We start from the raw sequence: 20,843 nt of genomic DNA, 5'->3' as shown, positions 1-20,843 counted from the left end.
TCTCTCTCTCTCTCTCTCTCTCTCTTTTTCTCTCTCATTAGGTAATCAGTAATGGCTATTTCCCGTAGCATTGTATCACGTGTTTTTATACTTTCTACGATGAGAAGTTGATTTCGATAACCATACTTGCTCTTGCTTCTTCAAGTTGTTAATGATTTTCCGATTGCATATCTCGCAAATTTGAGTAGTTATTTTACGTAATTAACATGTAATTTGCCGATCTAGATTTGCTTAATAAATTCAAAATTGGAGAATTAACGGACTGCCAGTGGCTACGTGGACTTGAGAAATTAATAGCAAAATTGTTACTGGGTAGAAAAATATTGGAATGTAGCTGATCCCAGTATCATTAGCTGATAACCACTGATAAGAAAAATTCCAAATGATTCACATGTCGGCGAATAGATAAGATTAGGATGGTCTCTTAGTGCGTCATATCTTTGTACACCGAGTTATGACCTGGTGAAGTCATTTTTAAAGAATAAAAAAAAGGGTTAGGTTAAATAGTATTAGGCTGGGAGGTGATATTGGAAAAAATTTTAGTTTATGCTGTTCCTTGAGAAGTTGCATTGGCGATTGTAATCAACGGGTACTATTCTTCCCTGCTTGTTATTACACATTTCATTTGAAAGGTTTGTTACTACAGTAACTCTCTCTCTCTCTCTCTCTCTCTCTCTCTCTCTCTCTCTCTCTCTCTCTCTCTCTCTCTCTCTCCCCAAAAGTTGTCTCATTCCTGGGAAGGGACTGTCACTGAGATGAAAATGCTAACGTCTTTTCTTTAACAGAGCTTCATATCTGTCTGCCGAGACTCGGTGGATGACGTACTGGTGTCATCAGATGCTGCTGCTACGGCTGCAGACCAGTATTTTCACCTGCTGACGACCAGAGGACCACCCCTGAGCTTTATTGATCGATCCCATCACTGTTGGGAGTCGTCTAAATAAAAGAGTCTCTTTATAAATTTCCTTTTCATGTACGTAACAGGAGTCAAGGTAGCCATAATTATTGAGATCACCTCATCCCAAAAATATTCGAACTGTACAACGTAGTCTCTCTCTCTCTCTCTCTCTCTCTCTCTCTCTCTCTCTCTCTCTCTCTCTCTCTCTCTGCGCGTGTGCGCATGTCTCCTAATCGTTGATGTGGTTGTCAGCATTACCCGCCTGTCCACACTGTGTTCGTTGTATGACCGTCTAAAGTACCCTTGATTGGCACGTGACATTCATCACAGTCTCTTAGATGTAGAGGGTGGGGTGAGTTGTTGTGGGATTTAGGGGGGGGTGCCGGACCCTTGTTTATCTTGTTATATTGTTGCAAGTGTCGCCAGCTCTTCTGGTTTGTGTGTTGCTCAGGGATCCTTTCTTTCTAATTTGCCCCTTTACAGAGTTGATTCCTTAAGGGTTGCAGAATTGTATATGCTTCTAGGAAGAAGGAAATCTTGTTAGTTTTGGTCTGGGGTTTGCATTTCCATTATTCCAACGTTGTTAGGAAATCATTAACAAATATGAATACTTGGAGTTCTCACTCTAGTTTAAACTTGGCCTGAGGGAAACTTAAGTCGCTGATGTAAAATCTTATGATTTCATTGTGAAGTTTGGGTAATGGAACTGGTGAAAGAAGAAAAGGAAACTTTCAGTCATGTGTAATCCTGAACTCATACTTAAACCTGAATCCAGCTTTGAGTACAGTGCGCTGTTTTTCGGGCAGGACAATACATCTATAATCACCTTGCTGTGAAAAAATAACTTAAGGGTTTTACTTTTACCTTGGTAATTTTTTGTTAATATTTTCCATCTTGACCATTTTTGTTGCCTTGGTTAAGTTGACAATTTGATTTATCGTCTTGTGCCATGATTCTCAATGTAATATATGGTTGTCTTGCTGGTACTGAATAGAGGATTGTTGCAATTTCTTAAATAGTTCTTATGGTTACTAAAAGAAATTGTTCTCGATTTTGTACTTTTAAAGAAGTTCGTTTGCATTGTGTGAAACAAGAGGAGTATTTAGAAACGAGAAAGGAAGAAATATTTTGGAAGTGAAATTTTCGCTGTATGGCTTATCCTTATTTCATATTCAACTGCATATCAGTGGAAGGGGAAAACGAACTTTGTTTACCCAAACCTTACAAGCCGTACCTAAAATCCGGACGATTTTATAGTTGTTGAAATAAACTTAATTTCCTTGGTCTGAGAAGAGCGTGAACTGTATATATGGGTATTTTTAAGTTCAAAAGTGTGTAATGTTTAATAAATAAAGTTTAGATATAAGGGTAAAATATGTAAGCTGCTTGTTCGAAATCATATCGGGGCAAGTTGCAATAAAGAAAATGAAAGCGTAGAGTTGAAACCTTTCGAAAGAATAGACGCCTTACAACTTAGGAATAGTTTAGCATTTTCTGTGTCAATGAAAATTTCCGATTAAGATTTTAATTGTATCCCAAAGGCTTGGGTATCCCTTGGTTTTCTAATTGCATAAGAGAGAGAGCCACATCAGAAGAGCTTGATTGCTACAAAGGGAGAACTAAATAATATGGTGGAAACTATTCCGTTCTTTATTCTATGTCAGATTTATTAATATCTTATTCTTGATCTTCGTAACAACGGTTGAACTTGATCTTAGAGAAGAGACCGATGAATTCCCCTTTATGGTGAAGGTGATATTTTTTATTTTCTCTGCGTAGACCCCCGGCCTCACATGTTTCTTTCATCATAAGATAAATTTGGAATCGCCTCAGTCGGGTGAAGATAAACAGTAATTTATTGGGTTGAACTACAGTGTATACGAAATGTTAACAGGACCTGGGCCTATTGGTAAAAAAAAAAAAAACTAGTAAGGATAGTTGCAGTTCTTTAGTATATAGAGGAGATGGTTATCTGGTGTTGGCAGTGATGTCTGCCCCAGCACGAGCGACTTCTTCGTGTCAGAAAACTAGGAAGGACTCTCTTTAGGAAATTCATCTTTAGCCTTCAGTTAAAACCATCTCGCCTTCGATCAGTATCTTTTGTAGAGGAAGTACTTTCCGTCATAGGTCAATTCTGTTGTTACTTTTAATTTTATTAATTTTATTAAAGGTTAACTGTTCGTTATTGAGTTTTTTTTTTTTCTTATAAAGTAATTCCCAGTATGGGGGTAGTGCCGTCAGTGCACCTCACGTGGTGCACTGTAGACATTACTTACGGTTCTTTGCAGCGTCCCCTGGCCCCCCAGCTGCAATCTCTTTCATTTCATTCCTTCTGTTATACCTTCGTTCATATTCTCTTTCTTCCGTCGGACTTTCCACCCACTCTTAACCATTTTTTTTTATATTGCAACTGCCAAGTTTTCCTGTTACACGTAGCAAACCTTCTTACTGGTAATATCCCTTTCAGCGCTGAATAACCTCAAAGGCCCCAGCTCTTGGCCTTTGGCTCAATTTCTGCATTCCAGTTCCCCCCAAAAACATGAGTTATGCATTATGCGTTTCTATTGTGTGATATGCACTCAGAAATTGTATGAAGGGTTTTTTTTTTTTTTTAACTCTAAACCATTTTGGGACTTGAGTGTTGCCAGAAATATCCTGTAATACTAATGGCTCATGAGGCTTGCCCTGGGAAGGGAAAAGTAACTTATTGATAGGTTAGCAAAGGGGTGGCCGTTAAAAAGGTCACAGGAAAAAGTCACAAAGTCATAATTTTGGCTGGGAAAGAAAAAGTTACGGGAAAAAGTCACATTAGTTTATGGTGGCAATGAAAGTAATAAAATATTTTGGATCTTTACTAGATGGTGACCCCCAAGGGTTTTCGGGGGTGGTTATCTAGGACTAATATTTCTTAGGGGTCACTGTTTTTTATATTTGCAGTCTTTTGCTTATATTTTTACGGTCATCCTAAACGGGCTTGTATTGAATACGCCTCAAAGGCGGATACATACCGGGAAATTTTAATGTCTTTTCTCTCTCTCTCTCTCTCTCTCTCTCTCTCTCTCTCTGTGGCCTTTTTACATGTAACTTACTTAGCTGGATTCAGAAAAGGCAGTCTTATGGTAGTCTTGCATTTTGTGCTACAGTTGTTTTGAAGTGTGAGTTGGTTGGAGCGTGATCATAGTCGGTAATATGTTGATATCTGGCTGCGTGTTTTTGCATTGTTGAATCGTTTGCAATGGTTTCGGGTAGTGGAGAGGATTTAGAGGCCCCTGTATGTACGATGGAATGTCTGGAACAGATGACACAGTCTTCGGATTGGATCCTGTCTAAGTAGCATTAGGGTAGTAGCAAAATATCACGTGGCAGTTATAGATTTTTAAGAGTCACCGACATCAATTATTTGACCTTAGATCACATCTGAAATGAACCAGATATTTACATGGTTTCATAGGGTTTACCCTTTCAGACTTTAATGTAATTTCTTAGGGTTCACTCTTGAATTTATTTCACGTCCCCTTGTTCTTATCCTGAAATTTGACTCATTTGTGTGACATATTTATACTGAAATTTTACTGGTCACAAACTTCAATTTATATATCTTCCCGAGTCGCAATTTATCAAAGATGCGGATATGGAAAACGCCATTGAATAATTCTTATGCGAACGTTCAAAAGTTGATGGCTATAAGTTTTGGACGTCGTTACAAAGTATGGATGGAGTGGACGTTTTATTTTTAGACAGGATTTGCCTGCACAGGAGGTTCAACCGTGATCCTCGGTGGTGTTCATGACATAAGGTTACTTTTTCAGCGATTTCCTTCCTCGTAACTCCCCTCCCACTTTAGGCCCTCATTCTGACCATGGCAGTTACGGCTCCAAACAACTTATTCGTTCATTGTAACCCGTATCGTTCCCACGATCTCAAAGCCATCCTGCTGGTATCAGTAATGGTCACCCATCACATTATTCCTTAGAACTAATTTTGTTTTTATTCAGTGATAGAGAACCAGTGCTGCAGAACATACTAGTGCTTGTCACGTTTTTTGTCACTCTTGCAAGTTATACTCAAATTCTATGTAGCCTAATTTAGTAGTCTAGCGAACGTTATGTTACTACTGGCTTTTGGTATTGGACACGATATTTTATGTGTATATATATATATATTATATATATATATATATATATATATATATATATATATATATATATATATATATATATATATATATATATATGGAATTTTATAATAAAGGAATAGTGAAAGCAGTATAGGACATTTTACAGGAAAATGGGATAAGTCAGGCGAGAGGGAAGCAGGCATTTGGAGAAGCAGCAGGGGTTTTAGGAATGATAAGGACTTGTTCGACATTAAAAGAAAGTATACCTTAGTTTAACCAGACCACTGATCTGAATAACAGCTCTCCTAGGGCTGGCCCGAAGGATTAGGCTTATTTTACGTGGCTAAGAACCAATTGGTTTCCTAGCAACGGGATCTACAGCTTATTGTGGAATCCGAACCACATTATAGCGAGAAATGAATTTCTATCATCAGAAAAAACAGGGAACTAAATTCAGAAAGTAATGAGGAAATGGATCAGTGGATAAATTATGTACATGTGGAGATTTGTTTTTAGAGCCTGCAGTTCTGGTCAGTGGATGAGTTTTTAAATCTTTGTTGAATGTGGGAGAATAGAAGTGAGGAAGTCTTGTGAGAGTGATCGGTGAGGACGCTGGGAGAGCGATTAAAGAGGATGAACAATGGAAAAACACCAGAAGTTGATGGGGTAATAAGCGAGATGCCAGGTATAGTGGCACAGTTGACTGACCTGGGTTTTTGTAACTGCATCTGGGTGTGGGAAAGAAGCTGAAGGAAATATGATAATTGTTCCTTAGCGTAGTGGTAATGATGGTATGGTAGTTTAAAAATTATAGGGGCATAGTGTAACTTTGTTAATGAGAGGTTTTTTTTAGGATTTTGAATTAGAATGTATGACTGATTATGGAAGGATAGATAAAGGGAGAAGAAAGTCAGTCTTGACGACTAGGAGGGAGTATAAGCTATATATACGGGAGTAAAGATAAGAGCAATAATTTTTTGTAACAAGTACTGTACACTTTCTTGTAAGCATGGGGTGACTAGTTAGTTGGTTATCAAGCAGTCTGAGACAAGGGTGTGCTCTGTTAATGGCTGTATATTATCGTTATATATACGGAACGATGCAAGAAGTTAGAGAAAGGGCATTTGATAAAGTCTTTTGTAAAATTACAGAACCAGTTAACTGTGTATAGAAGTAAATGTTTTAGAAAATTGTGGAGCCAACTTTCTTGTTTGACTGGAAGTGTGTGTGTTGACTAAATAAGGGCAAATGTTGAGGTGGTCAAAATCTGAGAAGTATAAATGCATGAAGGTAGTGGTAAACAGCTGCTTATAGGCGTGTTAGGGCAGTATACAGTTCCGAAGTGTAGAAGTGGGGAAAATAGTACGTAAAATGCTGACTGATGATGCGATATGATTCTTTTAAAGGAAGGTTCTGAACATTCTGGAGGTAAGATTGTGGAAGAGGTGAAAGGTAGGTTTGTACGAATGGGCTTGGACATGTAGCTTCAGAGTTTTCATGTACAGTAGATGTACAGTATATATATATATTATATATATATATATATATATATATATATATATATATAATTATAATGGCAAATGTGAAAGTTTCCTGAACATAGGGTTCATCTACGATTCGGGAGTTGAAAGTGTGTTCAAGTGCCAGTGATCGTTGTCTGCCTTTTTTCGGGAGCCACCTCATGTTAGAGTAAGCTGCCTATTTATGTATAAAGAAAATCAAAATTAATGTTTGCCAACCTTTTAGTAAACAAAATTCCATGTTGGAAACCGGGATACCGATTGAAGCATTGGATATATCGTCCCCGTAGAGCTTTGTGCTTTCTCAGTGATTAATGGCTATTGAGCTGCTGTTACGATATTCAGGAAATGTTAAAAAAAAAATATGGCTGATGAGTTACTTTAAATAGCTCAAATGAGGTTTGAATCCACTTTCAAATTTGGGAAATGAGTTTGGCAAATACCCGGATGATTCTAAGCAGGTGACAGTTACGTTAGTGTTCAAATTCTGAATGGATTCAACAAAATTAGCGAGAGATGGTTTTAAACGGCCTCAGTAGTTACAGAAGCCGTAATGGGTATGATTAATAACTAGATCCTTGGTCAATAAGACTAGAATTTGGTTGTATAGTTGCACACAGAACATTTGGTGCAATACTGGTCAATGAATATCCTTTAAAATTAGTTCAGCAAAAAAAAAATATATTGAAACGTAAAATTTCTCGTGATTATTAAACGCAAGCAAACGTATGTACTTGGAAGAAATCGATATTTACGTTCACTGAAGGCCAATGTTTTGTTCACAGTTTACAAGTGTTATTTGCTCCTGCCTTCCATATTTTATGTGTTGCTTAGCGTGGAGTTATTGATTTGGTCGCTGTTTTCAACTTGGGGGAATGTCCGTCCTTTTTTTCATTTTCCAAGTCAAGTTAATGACATGCTTGAATGGGATATCAGCTTGAATTTAGGAGTTCTGGGTTAGGTTATGGATTTGTCTGGTTGTCAAGAACTATGTTATCATACTGTGTCCTCAGAAGGGTTCTTTAAATTAATTGTATCGAGATTTGTGATCAACTCGCTTGACCAGATTCTTAGTGTATGTTTGCTTGGACGAATTAGTGATAATTGTAGTGCTGTTCATTTACAATATCTACATTTCATTTTTGTCTTTAACGCCCTTTCACGATTGTTAGCAACCAAGAACTTCCATATGTAGCTACAGGTGCTCGGGAAGAGAGTTAAGTTTTTGTTACCGCTTCCTTTGACCAACACGTATTGTCGTTGGTCTGGACCCCCTCCTCGCCCCTCCGTCATTTGATAGGGTTTTAAGTGATGTGTACTGAGAGTCACGTGATCGTTTGGGAGGGTCAGGGGAGACGAGCTTCCCCTATCTGTGAGGTAACGTGGAAACGTGGCATTGGCCGCTCCTCGATCTTGTGTGTATGACGCTGGAGTGATTTGCCTTTGGTGCACCTTCGATTTTTTTCTGCAATGCTACGATGACCACTGACTTAAATACGACGTATTTGATACTGTTTATAGTATGGTTTCGTGCATATTCTTAGAAGAGTACAAAATAAATTTCTCTCTCTCTCTCTCTCTCTCTCTCTCTCTCTCTCTCTCTCTCTCTCTCTCTCTCTCGTGCATATAAAAATCACGCGTGTTCACACCTCTCACTCGGTTGCTCCCGCTGTCAATTAAATTTTGGGAATCAATATCGTGGGCTATGTGTTGCTTCCTGATTCGTCGCTAGACTCGCGTGGCCTACCAAAAATGGTTTTCTCTACTACTCCCATCCGAGAATGTCTCAGGTGGAGAGGGAGGGAGAAAAGGAAAGATAGGAAGACTTGTAAATGCTGAAAGGATGTCTTAGTAGAGGTATTGGAACCGAAGTTCCAGAAAGCTTTTGACTCCACCACTAATGAGCCTCCCACACAGGAAGGTTATTAAATCGGTATGTATCCACCTTTGTCAAAGTCCAGGGTAAACTCATGCTAAGTAAAGTAGACGGCCGCACGAAGGTATCATTTATTAATATAGTTTGTTGACCACACCATATAGAAATGGATGTATATAATACTTTGATCCCCGAGGGCTAGTACTAAACACGGCGTCCCAAGGAGCTACCGCTATGTTTAGTACTAGCACTTACGAGTAGGTGACGCGTAAAGGTGGATACATCCCGGGTTAATACCCGCAAGGAGGCATTCTTTATTCACAAGCGAAAGGATGAATGTGGCACTGGTTATAATTATATATATATATATATATATATATATATATATATATATATATATATATATATATATATATATATATATATATGTATATATACATACTGTATATATATATTATATATACTGTGTGTGTATATGTATATATATATATATATATATATATATATATATATATATATATATTATAGTTGAATATCAGCGCAAATTCGGCACAAATAATTTTGTCATAAACTTTCGATTTTATGTAGCTTTCTCTCTGAGTTATCTGCTGCCGTTCCGTCAAAATCCATTTTTATGTATCGTTTCATTTTCTGTCGTTTTCTTCACTTTTCATTCTTATTTCTCCATACAATATTGATTCCTATACACTTTGCTACTCACTGTTGTTGTCATGACAGAAGACCGGTAAAGTTCTTAGGAAACACCCAAGTTATAATTGTCACATGATTATAATTTTGGGTGTATCTTAAGGAATTACCTGTATAAGAAAAAATGGAAATGAAGTGATAGATAGAAATGGATTTTTACTGAACGTTGGCGGTCAATAACACAATAGAAAATTACGTAAAGCCGAAAATTTCTGCCACAAAAATATTAGTGCTGAATTTGCGTTGTTATTATATACATGTACATAGATATTATATACTTTAATTTATTCCTCCATGTTCTCATAAACATGGCTGTTTTTCCATGATACACAGTATATGAACAAGAGCTTGACATCCGTGGGTTTCTTTCAACTTGAGAAATATGTTTGGACGTATTAGTCCTAATAAGTCTTTATAAACACGACAGCTGCTTAAGGAACACTGAATTACAAAGACATAAAAAATTGAGAATTACGAGGATCTTCAAAAAGTCTGAGTATCGTACCCCCTGAAAGAAAATTCCTTCTGTCAACCAATACTTATACATATAGCAAATAAAAATTTGATTATTGTCGCTTCAGCCACCTCAGTGAAGTGTTTTCCAATATAGTATTATGTTTATGAGCAAGGTCATTGGGAGATTTGTTGCATATACATCAGGGAGGAACAGCCATGTTTATGAGAATATACAGAGGAATAAATTAGAGATTATGAGAAAGGCATTGGGACTTTCTACTCGCGATATGCGAGTAATGATCGAATTTTCCACATTTTAACAAGTTTTATAATCAAATAGTATTGAAGATGGAAGTGCAGGTTTGGAATTTCCTTAAGTTTAAAACGGAAAAGATATAGGTTGTTAAACTGAGAGCTGTTTCAAGTGATCCAAATTAATCGATGTTTTATTTTGGCGTAGCAAAAGTAAAAAATAAAAACTTAGCGCTAAAAAAGGTCATCGTCAAGATGCAGTACAGTGATTTGGTAAGGTTTTGCTTTGGGATTAAATCTTCACTACACAGTAGATGACAAAGTTTGCGTTGAGAGATGCAGTCGTCATAGCTCCCACGTGAGGCCCTTTTGCAGAGATCATTTTTGCCAGCCAACCAGTGGCCTCGTGCTATAAATTTGTGATAACGACATCTTTGAAGTGCTCCAAATAAAGTTTTAGACAATATGAAGAGTTGGCTTTTTAAGAATTGGTTATTGGAAAACGTTAATGATCCAGTTATGTTAAAATCTTAAGGGTTGTGTCTTGTTCAGATTTGCGGGGGAAACGCACAAGGGTGGGTGTCGCACCGAATCATCATGGTATTGAATTTCTTATGCAGAGCCTCAGAAAGGTTTGCGTCATTATTCGTGAACATTTTATCGACACTAGATTTTATTTCAACAGAAAGTTGAGTATATGTATAATAATGTTGATAAAGATATTCCTTGGAAAGAGTGAAATAAGTGTGAATAGTGCCCGTGATGGCCTTGGGTCGTAGGAGGAAATTGCGGGGGTGAGGCATTGTTCATTAGGAATTTAGAAAGATAAGAAAATTGCGTGAGGAAATAAATTTTTGATAACGGTGTTTTTTGGTGTAAATAAGAAACTAGATTAGAAGAATAAGTTAGAGGAATGAGCTTTGTGTAGTAATAAAATGTAACGATTCTTTGTGACAGATGCAGAACTTGAAGCTGTAGACGTAAATGTCCTCCGTAGGAGATACGAATATTTTTGTTTTCCCCTTTGGTACATCTCCCTTAGAAGGGCATTGGTCCCTGAACGTGTTATCCTTCGGTTCTCGAAGTGTCTTCTGGGATGACGTTACCAGGCCGTGCCCTTTCCCAACGTAGTGTGACTAGTCACAGGCAATTAATTATTAGGCGCATAACTCTGCTTAGGTTAGCAGAGGCACGAAGATATTTTGACCGAGCAGACCTATGCTATGAAGGTTTTCTCTCTGAATTCGAGTGTGAATGTGGGTCCTCTCATGTGTTGAGCGATAACGCTATCGATCACACCACGAATGAAATGAAAAGTTTTTGAGAGGGAATGTGGGGGAAGGCCACTTCGGTTCCTTACTCTGATACCTCCGCCAGTTTTCTGCGTGAAGGAAGTGAGTCTAGAGTTCACGAAGAGAAATTTAAAATCTTCAACAGGTCCTTTGTATGGTTATGACGCTTTGCGGGACTAGTAAATTAGAATTAATTGAACATTCTCTGGTGTTTATGGTTTGTCGCAACTTGAGCAGGTCTTTTTCTTGACTAAGGAAAGGTATGATGTTGATAGCATTTGAGTCGCATAGTATGTGATATTGGACGTTGAAAATTAATTTTGGAACACCCGTAAACCATATTAGCCTTGAAAAATTACTCGGGTGAACGTTCTCTGTGGCGAACAACTGTTGACAAGGTAGACCAGTGCCGCTTTCACTTTCGTCAACGAGAGCAAAAGTCACTTGAAATGTATTGGTTTTGTTCCGTTAGCCATCGCTGTTCGCTCGTAGTTCTTTAAATCACAATTCTTTAGTCCAGTTCGTTAACAAGTGTTGGAGATGGGGAAAGGGTTCCTTCTAATCTCACCTGGGTCTGTGGTTAGCATATTAGAGAATTATATAGTACTCGGTAGGGGTATGCAGCGATTAATGAAACTATAAAAGGGACCTCGCCACACCTGTCAGTTCTTCCAGTGTGTGCTTCGGGGAAACGATTTTGCGGAAAGCCTTTTGCGTCTGATAATTCCCACATCCCAATGAATCCAGATGTTCGTTGATAGGTCGCTTTCGCATTTACGTCGAATACGCAGTCGGCTTACTCCCACCCGATGTCAGCGAGGAATCGTTTGTCTTTTCTTCCCGTAGGGGAAAAGCGCTGTCAGTGCACGTCATGCGGTGCACTGTAGGCATTTAAGGTTCTTTGCAGCGTCCCTTCGGCTCTAGTTGTAACCCCTTTCATTATTTTTTACTGCACCTCCGTTCGTTTTCTCTCATTTTACTTTCCACCCTCTCCTAACAATTGATTCATAGTGCAACTGCAAGGTTTTCCCCCTGATACAACTTTCAAACCTTTTACTGTCAATTTCCGTTTCAGCGCTGAGTGACCTCATAGGTCCCAGTGCTTGGCCTTTGGCCTAAATTCTATATTCAATTCAATATAATTCAACGCTGCAGTGAAGACAGATACATCTGATTGATAAAAGTCATGGTCTACGAGGTCAGTTTCTTATGACTTCTGATAAATCAGCTTTAAGAAAAGAAGATAACACAGACCTCGGCCTATATTGAAATATAATAATTTTGTACTTATCATTAACATGAGTTTGAGAATTTCTCTGAATGAAATCATTAAATTGCATCTGCGCCGTCCTTTGCCCATAGTCAGTTCTTTGGCAGGAGATAAACCAATTTCTGGCCATAACCTGTTGATTCTGCTGTTCTCTGCGTTTGGTTCATGTGCATGTGCCTTAGATGTTTACACCGAATATTTAAGATGTTACAATTACTTGAATAACAAAAAGGCGGTAGCCTTTGTACCCTTCATAAATTTTTGAGGATAGTTTTAACCTTCCTTTGGTGTTTTTAGGATATGAAATTTTTTTATTTATTTCGATTTTGGCCGGGTACTATAGTTCTTCGTCTTTATTTTGTTTTTTCGTTAATGTGGAGTCAGTCTAGTGAGTAGGCTAGTTCAGCACTAGTTTGGTGTAGACAAATAAATTCCACAACAGTATATTAATAACTCCCTTTCCATCTTCGTAGCTTGGCGGTATTGCAAAGTTCACAATAGGAACAGGTGTTCGAATGTCGAACCGGACGAAGAGCAGCAGATGTGCTCGTTCCCTTAAGGTGTGGCTCTGTTGACTTACCCTGTGAATTAGGTTCCTACTTGTTGACAACTGTTGTGGGTACCAAATGTAGTAGAGGTCAGTCAAAAGGGCGCCTAATTCGTCTTGTACACTTGAAATATTTCCGTTTTTCGAAGGTAGCTCGCGGATTGTGGATACCTTTTCCTTCGACTTTGACCTGTTATAACCCCCTGTAGTATTTCCCATTTTTTCCTCACAATCCGCTTAATCTAGAGTTAACGCTTCTTGGGGAAACGATAAACTATCATCTTACGTAAAGATGGGTGAGCAGAAATTAAATTATTAACCATCCCCAGTTAACTCCTGTCAGGAATGAAAATTTGAAATTATGAAAATTCATTATTTTGGACTGCGTTTTTCACATTATTTTCATGAGTGTAAAAGCTCGGCCTTCGTTTGGTAATTCAAATTTCTTTGCCTTTTTTCTTTAGTTTTTGTCCCATGTGTTAATCTATAGAAGTTCTTAACTGACGTGTTGATCGAAGCTACTGACCCAAAACTAACTTTCCTACTCGCCATCCCCTTAGGGCCAAGGCAGATTTGGCATTACTGTAGCAATGTCAAATACTATTTCTAGCAATATTTTAATTACAGTATTGCCCCCAGTTAAAATTAGATGTTTTTCAAATAAAGTGTTCTGTTAAAAAATGAAAAGGAAGTCTGTTGCCTTATACGCTTAAACGTTTGGCACGCAGCTTCACCCTCCCCACACCCTCTTTTGACTGAGTAGGTTCAACGGACTGTAGGGTGGAGAGAGGAAGGAGAGGAAAAAACTAGTAGTGTGTGTGCTTTGTTTACTAAAAATTTTTACATTAAAAGCGTGAGGACTTCAGTGGGGTAATCCTCGCCCCGCTAGGGTGAAACCATTTCTCTCTCTCTCTCTCTCTCTCTCTCTCTCTCTCTCTCTCTCTCTCGTGTGTGTGGTAGCCAAAAGAGTCCCTGCTGGTTGATTTCTGTTCTATTTATTGATAATTTTTTGTATAAATTGAAACAATTCTTTGTGGCTTGTAGGTAATGTTTATATTTTTCTCTATTTCAGATTTCACAATGGAGTATAAGGCCATGTTAAGAAAACCAGAACTACTGGACGGGTTAGGTGGTTTATTAGAAGACCCAGAACCAACAGTAGTGAAGAGAATCATCCGTGTTTTTGCCAATGTATATCGTCATGCAGTCAGTTCTTTAGCATCCGGGGATCTTGAAGAGACGACATTCACAGCAGCGTGGCCTGCCGTAAAAGGAGTAGCAGACCAGATTATCAACATGCTAGCAGGAGCTGAAAATGAAGGAGTGATTATTCATATTGTAAGATTTCTAGAAGCTGCATTGGTATCTCATTTAGTAGCCGACCTTTCCAGTTTTCCTGAAGTTATTTCAGATGGAATGTCTCTGGTTAACAAAGGCATTGATTGCTTGGTAAAGCTTCTCACTACGCCATATGTTGGAGGGTCTTCTTTCATAGTAGCAACACGAGCAATCATTACAGTTGCATGTTACAAGCCAGACATCAGGGAAGAAGTTGTTTCACTTATAGAGAAACAGATAGGTTCACCACCCCCAACATTATTTGACCATAATGTGAGGTCACTGAACAAAATACTTCAAAGGAACTTGTTTCGTATTTTAAGACGAACGAACTCTGTTCCAGTCAGAGGTCGTCTCATTGAGATGATGGTCACTGTAGGTGTGCCTCGCAGAATGCTCTCACAATGGGCACCCCCTCAAGAAGGCCGTAAACGACCAGCACAGTTGCCTAATAGTGATGACATCATATCTGGAAGAAATTCTCCTCCTAACAAAAAACCAAGGCATGAGAACAGTTCTGATGATGAAGGTGGAGTAACGCCACCAGTTGACCCACGAGAACCAAGGGTTCCAAGAGACCCAAGATTACCAAAGGAGACTGAAGACTTTGAAAATAATCAAACTCCAAAAGATCCTCGAATATCTCTGCAAGTTAGAGAGTCGTTAGAAGCAAGGAATTCTAAATCAGAGTCTCCACCACCTCAGCACAGTCCACCTCCACAATCAACGTCCCTTGAACTCAGCCACCCAGAATTACATTCCTTGAGTAAAGAGAAACCTTCAAGCAAAGGAAGTTCGCCATGTACATCAGGGAGGTCAACTCCTGAAAGAAGCAGGGAGTCGAGCTATAAGAGCACAAAATCTACTGTCAATAGCAATTTTGAATTTTTGAAAAATCTTATCACAAGTACTAAAGCCTCTAATGCAGCAAAGCCATTTTTACAGAAGTGTTCAGATAAAGAGAGGGCCCTCTATGAACGCTTAGATCATCCTCGTGTTGTGGAAGTGGTTTTATATTGCTTGGAGAGTGTCCCAGATTCTCATCCAGATGATTTGTTATCCCAGCTTGGTTATTCTGGGGGGGATGTTAATGGGATTAGGGAACACTTGACTAGGACTTTGGCACCACATGTCACAGAAGAGTTTATCAATAGCTTGACACCTCCTCATGAATCTAGCTCTTCTCTAGTCACGAATCTTGCAAATTTGTCAAGGCCTTCTTCGACGTCATCTGCTTCGACTGCATTCTCATCTCGGTCTTCACCTCCCCCATCTACGCACCGAGAGTCTTCTCCCCCATCTCCACCATCATCTAGCCGCTCTACACCAACAGACCCCAACCAGGTGTGTCTTTCTGATACAGATCTGCGGAAATATTTAGATAAAGGCTTTAGTTCAGCTGGAGATATAGATATGAGAACCTGCGATCCACGCAGGCCTGTTACGAGAGATCCTAGAACCACCTTAGGTGATTCTTCAAACTTGAGAAATTCCCCTGATCATTTACACATGTCATCTGAATCCAAAATTGGGATGGATCATGACGCCCTAGAAAGTCATGGACGAACTTCTGATACAGAGCAAAGGGTATCAGTAGCACAGAGTGCAATTATGGATCCTCGGATTGCAGTCACTGAACCCAGAAAGCCCATGGCTCCTGTCAGTGGGGTTGACCATTCCATGCCGCAATCTTTTTCAGACACAAGAGATCCAAGAGTAAGTATGCCTCCAAACCATATGAATGTAGAACACAATTTTAACATGAATTCCAGTTATAGAAACATGGGTATTGGTCCAAGGATGGGAATGCCAAATGGATCATATGATCCTAATTTTCACAATAAATTTGGAATGCACTGCCATATGAACTACCAGGGCCCAAGGATGGGTAGTGTAATGCCAAATATGAATTTTGGCAAGGGTCCCATGGGTAATATGCCTGTTAACATGAACAACAGAATGGGACCCATGAACAACCACGGGTTTGTTGGTCGACCAGGAATTTTTGGTCCACCTCCACCACCCAGGCCAAACCTTCCTATGAATAATGGGCCTTGGCAAAATATGCCTTTACATAATAATGGACAGAGAATGTTTCCACATGCGCCTCCAATGCATTTGTAACTTACATTAGTTATGGTCGGCTGTAAGGATTCTGGCTTATCAGCAAATTTGAGTTACCAAAGATGATTTCTCTGTAGCCAGGCAGATGTACACGCTCAATCAATTGTATATATTGTAGTTGCAATGGACATTATATATTTATTTTTTGTATTTAATTCTTAAGGGTGCCTACTTTATTAAAATGTGATACTTGAAGTTTCTTGCATTATGATGTGATTGATACACAGTTTTTTTTTTATGAGAAATTTAGGAAACTGTCTTCCTACTTGATGACTGTTAGAACTTGGGTATCTAGTTTCCCCTGTGTAATAAAAGCTTGTCTTATCAAACTGTCAAGTGTTCAGTTGTTTTAAGGGAAAAGTCTTCCTCTTTTACGTTTCTTAGTAAAATTCAAATACTCCCAAGTGTGGGGCAATATAACTATTGTATATCTCGAAAAGATAAATGATGAACAAAGGATTGATTTGAACTTAAGAGTTGTAAATAAACAGAAAGATTGTAAATACAGCTGGAAGATGTGTATTTATGTATGGATGATGTATAGTGTGTAATGTACAGTTTTTTACATTTTCTAATATAAATTCAAAATGTATTTCTGGTTTTCTTGTCTTGAATAAGATATGCCTTTTAGTTTTAGTCATGTTGACAAAAGATAATTTAAAATTATATACGACACTGAACTTTGGAAGTACTGTACTGTAAATTTGTACAGAATGCATGCTCGCAGTATAGATACAGATAGAGGCTTATGCAATATTGACGGCATGCTGTAACAGTAATTAGGAATTTATAAAAGATTTACATGTACTATGTACTTTATATTCAAACTGATACCAATAAAATATTCTCTCAGGAAATATTTTCACCGATTAAAATCTAATATCTGGTAGTACATTTGTTTAAACACTTCAAGTGAGATTACAGTACTATAAATGACTGTAGAAGTAACACCAGTTTCTGGATTAATCTAAGTGTTATATGGAGTTTTTGAGAAAATGTCAAAGTACTTGGCTAATAACATGAATCGAAAGAATGTTAATTCAAAGCGTATTTAGATATTACTGTGTGGTAGCACTGTATCAAAAGATTTCTGCTTGGAGAGATTATCCTGTGGTGTTTAGAACTGGTTTGTTGCACTCTGATTTGAAAGATATGGCTCCCCCTAAATTCTATATTCCGTGACACGGAGCAACTTGCAATGTATAAATCCGAAGGCCGTTCTCGTGCTTGCTTATTCTCAAATGGCAGAGGACCTATGTGACCCTAAGATAAATTCGGCTGAGTTATGCTGTCCACTTACAGTGCTGATGAAGCTAATTATATTGTTTGCAGCTGAGTTAATTGCCAATGCAACATCTGCCTCATTATAGGTGTTGTAATAGACTAAACATCTTGCCTCCAAAACAGTTCTGATATTGATTTGACATTTTCTGATCGTTTATCTGATGACACCACAGCTCATCAGTTCTACTAAACCTGCCAGAAGAAAGATCAGACAGCATAAAGTCAACCCTTCAATTCTAATCCGTGAAGATAAGCAGATTGAATTAGGCATATTAAAAGCTGAAGCAATGTGTCTCATTATCAGTATTATTATCGTTATTACTATTATTGAAGACAGAGACTCCATTAACGTTGTTAGATCTCGCAGAGATTTTTGCCCGAGTGCAAATAGGAAAACCTTTCAAGAATCATTAAGTCGTAATTTAAGACGAATAGAATTATCGTAATGATGTGACACGATAGTCCCAAATCAGTAAAACAGCAGACGAACGGCGAAAAATGCTGCGTGTAAATAAAAGTACGCAAAAAATTATGCCATTATTTATGATTATTCCGCAAAAGGCATAATTTGGCAATGTTAAGATTTTTCACGATCACCTTCCAGGTTTATCACACAACGACTTCAATCAACTTTTATAACAATCCTTTGGGATTAATAGTCAGATTAGGCCATTTTATCCAAGGTATAATCATCAAACTTAGGTGTAAAAAGCAAGATAGTATAGTATGTGAAGTACTGCTGTTTCACTCGCCCATCTTGCCGAGAAGTATGATTCATTTAAGTCTACGAAACACTATCACACCAAACTAAACGGGTTGGTTTTCCTCAAACTACCTGGTGGAATTTATTCCGGGAATGGGGTCTATAGGCTTCATGTTCAAACCTGAATAATGGATAACTCAAAAGTGCAGGAAACCCCCAGAGCAATAGTGGCTTCATATACTTCCAGCAGTGTCGAACCCCGACACACTTGTCTATTCAGAGTGGTAGGATTTTCGCCAGCCTCTTGTCCTCCATTCTTTCCATACAACCAAATCATTTTCAAACACTAATTCTTCCTGCTAACACACATTCAACAGGAACTGCTTCCCGTACTATGAGGAGGCTCCAGAGAAAGAATATCAGTAAACTTTCTCGTCAAGGTGTTGGCCCCTGGGAAAATCACCACCATACTCAAGGCTATGCTCATGCTTTAACTGCTGACTCAGGAGAGAATCCTTTGTGCTCGGAACCTGGAGAGCGCTCGTCAGAAGTTTTCTTCTTTCCTTTTGTTAATTTTTAAGGGTATAGGTGATACTGGAGAGACTGCATTATAGGACGATGCAGTTACTAGCTATATCATGGAAGGATTTATGGTAGGATTTTGATGGATAAAGCAAGACGTGATGAGCGAACAGTGTTGGTTCAGACAAGGAAGAGGATGAGAGGGTCAAGCATTCGCTACGAAACAATTATGTAAGTTTGCGAGCAAAAGGAAAGAGCTGTGTGTGTGTGGCATACTTGGATCTAGAAAAAGCTAATGATAGAATTGATAAGGGAGACAATGTGGAAGATGAAAGGCATATGAGATAAGATGTTGAGAGTACATGGAGGATTCTATGATTTATGATAGATGTGATGTCTGAGTCAGAATGTGCAGAGGGAAGAGTGCCTAGTTTGGTATAAAAGTTGGTCTGAGACAGAGGTATATGTCTCCATGTTTGTTAATAACTGTATGAATGGTGTGGTGCGAGAAGTCAGCGAGGAATTGTGGAAAAGTGCCACGGTGAGGCTTAAAGAGATGGAGAAAGTGTTCCCTAGACCCCTGCATTTCTCTTGCATCATTAAAACTTCAAATTGCATAATATCTGGAAATCACAGACATCTGTAAATATCAGGGTTTCTCCACGCAGACTGTTCCACAAATGGGATCACTTGAGAGAAAGCCAATCGTCAACAAAGATGATTCTTTTCTATATTTTTTGGAAAAGTTTCAGGATGATTTGGTTAATCACAGTTTCCCCTCTAGTTTTGGTGAGAGCCAATATATTTGTATGAGATATGAATGCACAATAATTGTCCAAGTTTCGTATATGGACCCCTTAAAAATATACTTCTGATAAATTTCCACATTCTGTAAATCGGCCGCCAGATTTCTTTTTTTTTTTTACTTCTTCATCTTGCAGTTAGAAAATATTTTATATATAGATCTCAAAACTGAATTGCAACCCATTATTTACGGTTATCAATAACATTCTGGGAGTGAGGGAGAGGGAAGGTGGTGGTGGCGGTTGCCAGGTGTGATTATTAAAGAAAAAAAAATTCAAGTTTCATAAACTTTTTTCCTGAGTTTTTTATTTTAAAATGTGGCACTTTTCAAAAAGATGTAGAAGTAATCCTTATTTTTGAATGGTCTGTTTTTCCTTTCCGAAAACAAAAGTTTTTTCACACATAAAATCTGCCATACTTCAGTAAACTGCTAAAATAATTGATATTTATATATAGAACTTAATTACATTTAACACAAAAAAGGATGATGGCAGGAAGGTGCACCTGTTATATTTTTCTTTCTTGAAATATTCTTGAAATCTCACGAAAGTTCAACAGCTGACGCTGCAAAAAGCGTAATCACAGATGCATCCCGAAGATTAAACATTGGCGTTTCCTGAAGGCTAGTTTGGACAGGGTGTCTTCTCTCTCTCTCTCTCTCTCTCTCTCTCTCTACAAATAACATAACAACATCACTCTTTGTCCATATTCAAAATACCTTTCTCTACTCTCTCTCTCTCTCTCTCTCTCTCTCTCTCTCTCTCTCTCTACAAATAACATAACAACATCACTCTTTGTCCATATTCAAAATACCTCTCTCTACCTCTCTCTCTCTCTCTCTCGCTCTCTCTCTCTATACAAATAACTTAACATTACTCTTTGTCCTTATTCAAAATACCTCTCTCTCTCTCTCTCTCTCTCTCTCTCTCTAACACAAATCTTTGTCCTTTTACAAATAACTTAACATCACTCTTTGTCCTTATTCAAAAACATCACTCTCTCTCTCTTCTCTCTCTCTCTCTCTCTCTCTCTCTCTCTCTCTCTCTCTCTCTCTCTCTCTCTCTCTCTCTAAAAATAACACAAGCTTTTTGTCCTTTTACAAAATATTCTCTCTCTCTCTCTCACTCTACAA

The 20,843-nt window shown here is 38.3% G+C and overlaps 1 protein-coding gene across 3 annotated transcripts in view; it reads left to right on the top strand.

Annotated features, from left to right (window-relative positions):
* LOC136850264 (uncharacterized) overlaps window positions 1-16,990 on the top strand; it is a 30,361-nt gene extending 13,371 nt beyond the window's left edge. For 2 of the 3 annotated variants that reach the window (XM_067123941.1, XM_067123940.1), the window contains exon 2: window positions 14,009-16,990. In XM_067123941.1, coding sequence (XP_066980042.1) covers window positions 14,017-16,398 — 2,382 coding nt within the window. In that variant the 5' untranslated portion in view covers window positions 14,009-14,016 and the 3' untranslated portion in view covers window positions 16,399-16,990. Of the gene's footprint in view, window positions 1-785; window positions 974-14,008 lie in introns of those variants that run through there. The other variant, XM_067123942.1, reaches the window with a different exon arrangement.
* The last annotated feature ends 3,853 nt before the right edge of the window (window positions 16,991-20,843 follow it).

Source organism: Macrobrachium rosenbergii, chromosome 21 (genome assembly GCF_040412425.1).
Source record: "Macrobrachium rosenbergii isolate ZJJX-2024 chromosome 21, ASM4041242v1, whole genome shotgun sequence".
Classification (NCBI taxonomy): Eukaryota; Metazoa; Arthropoda; class Malacostraca; order Decapoda; family Palaemonidae; genus Macrobrachium; species Macrobrachium rosenbergii.
Note: the sequence above shows the minus strand (reverse complement) of the source record. Positions and strands in the feature narration are given on the sequence as shown.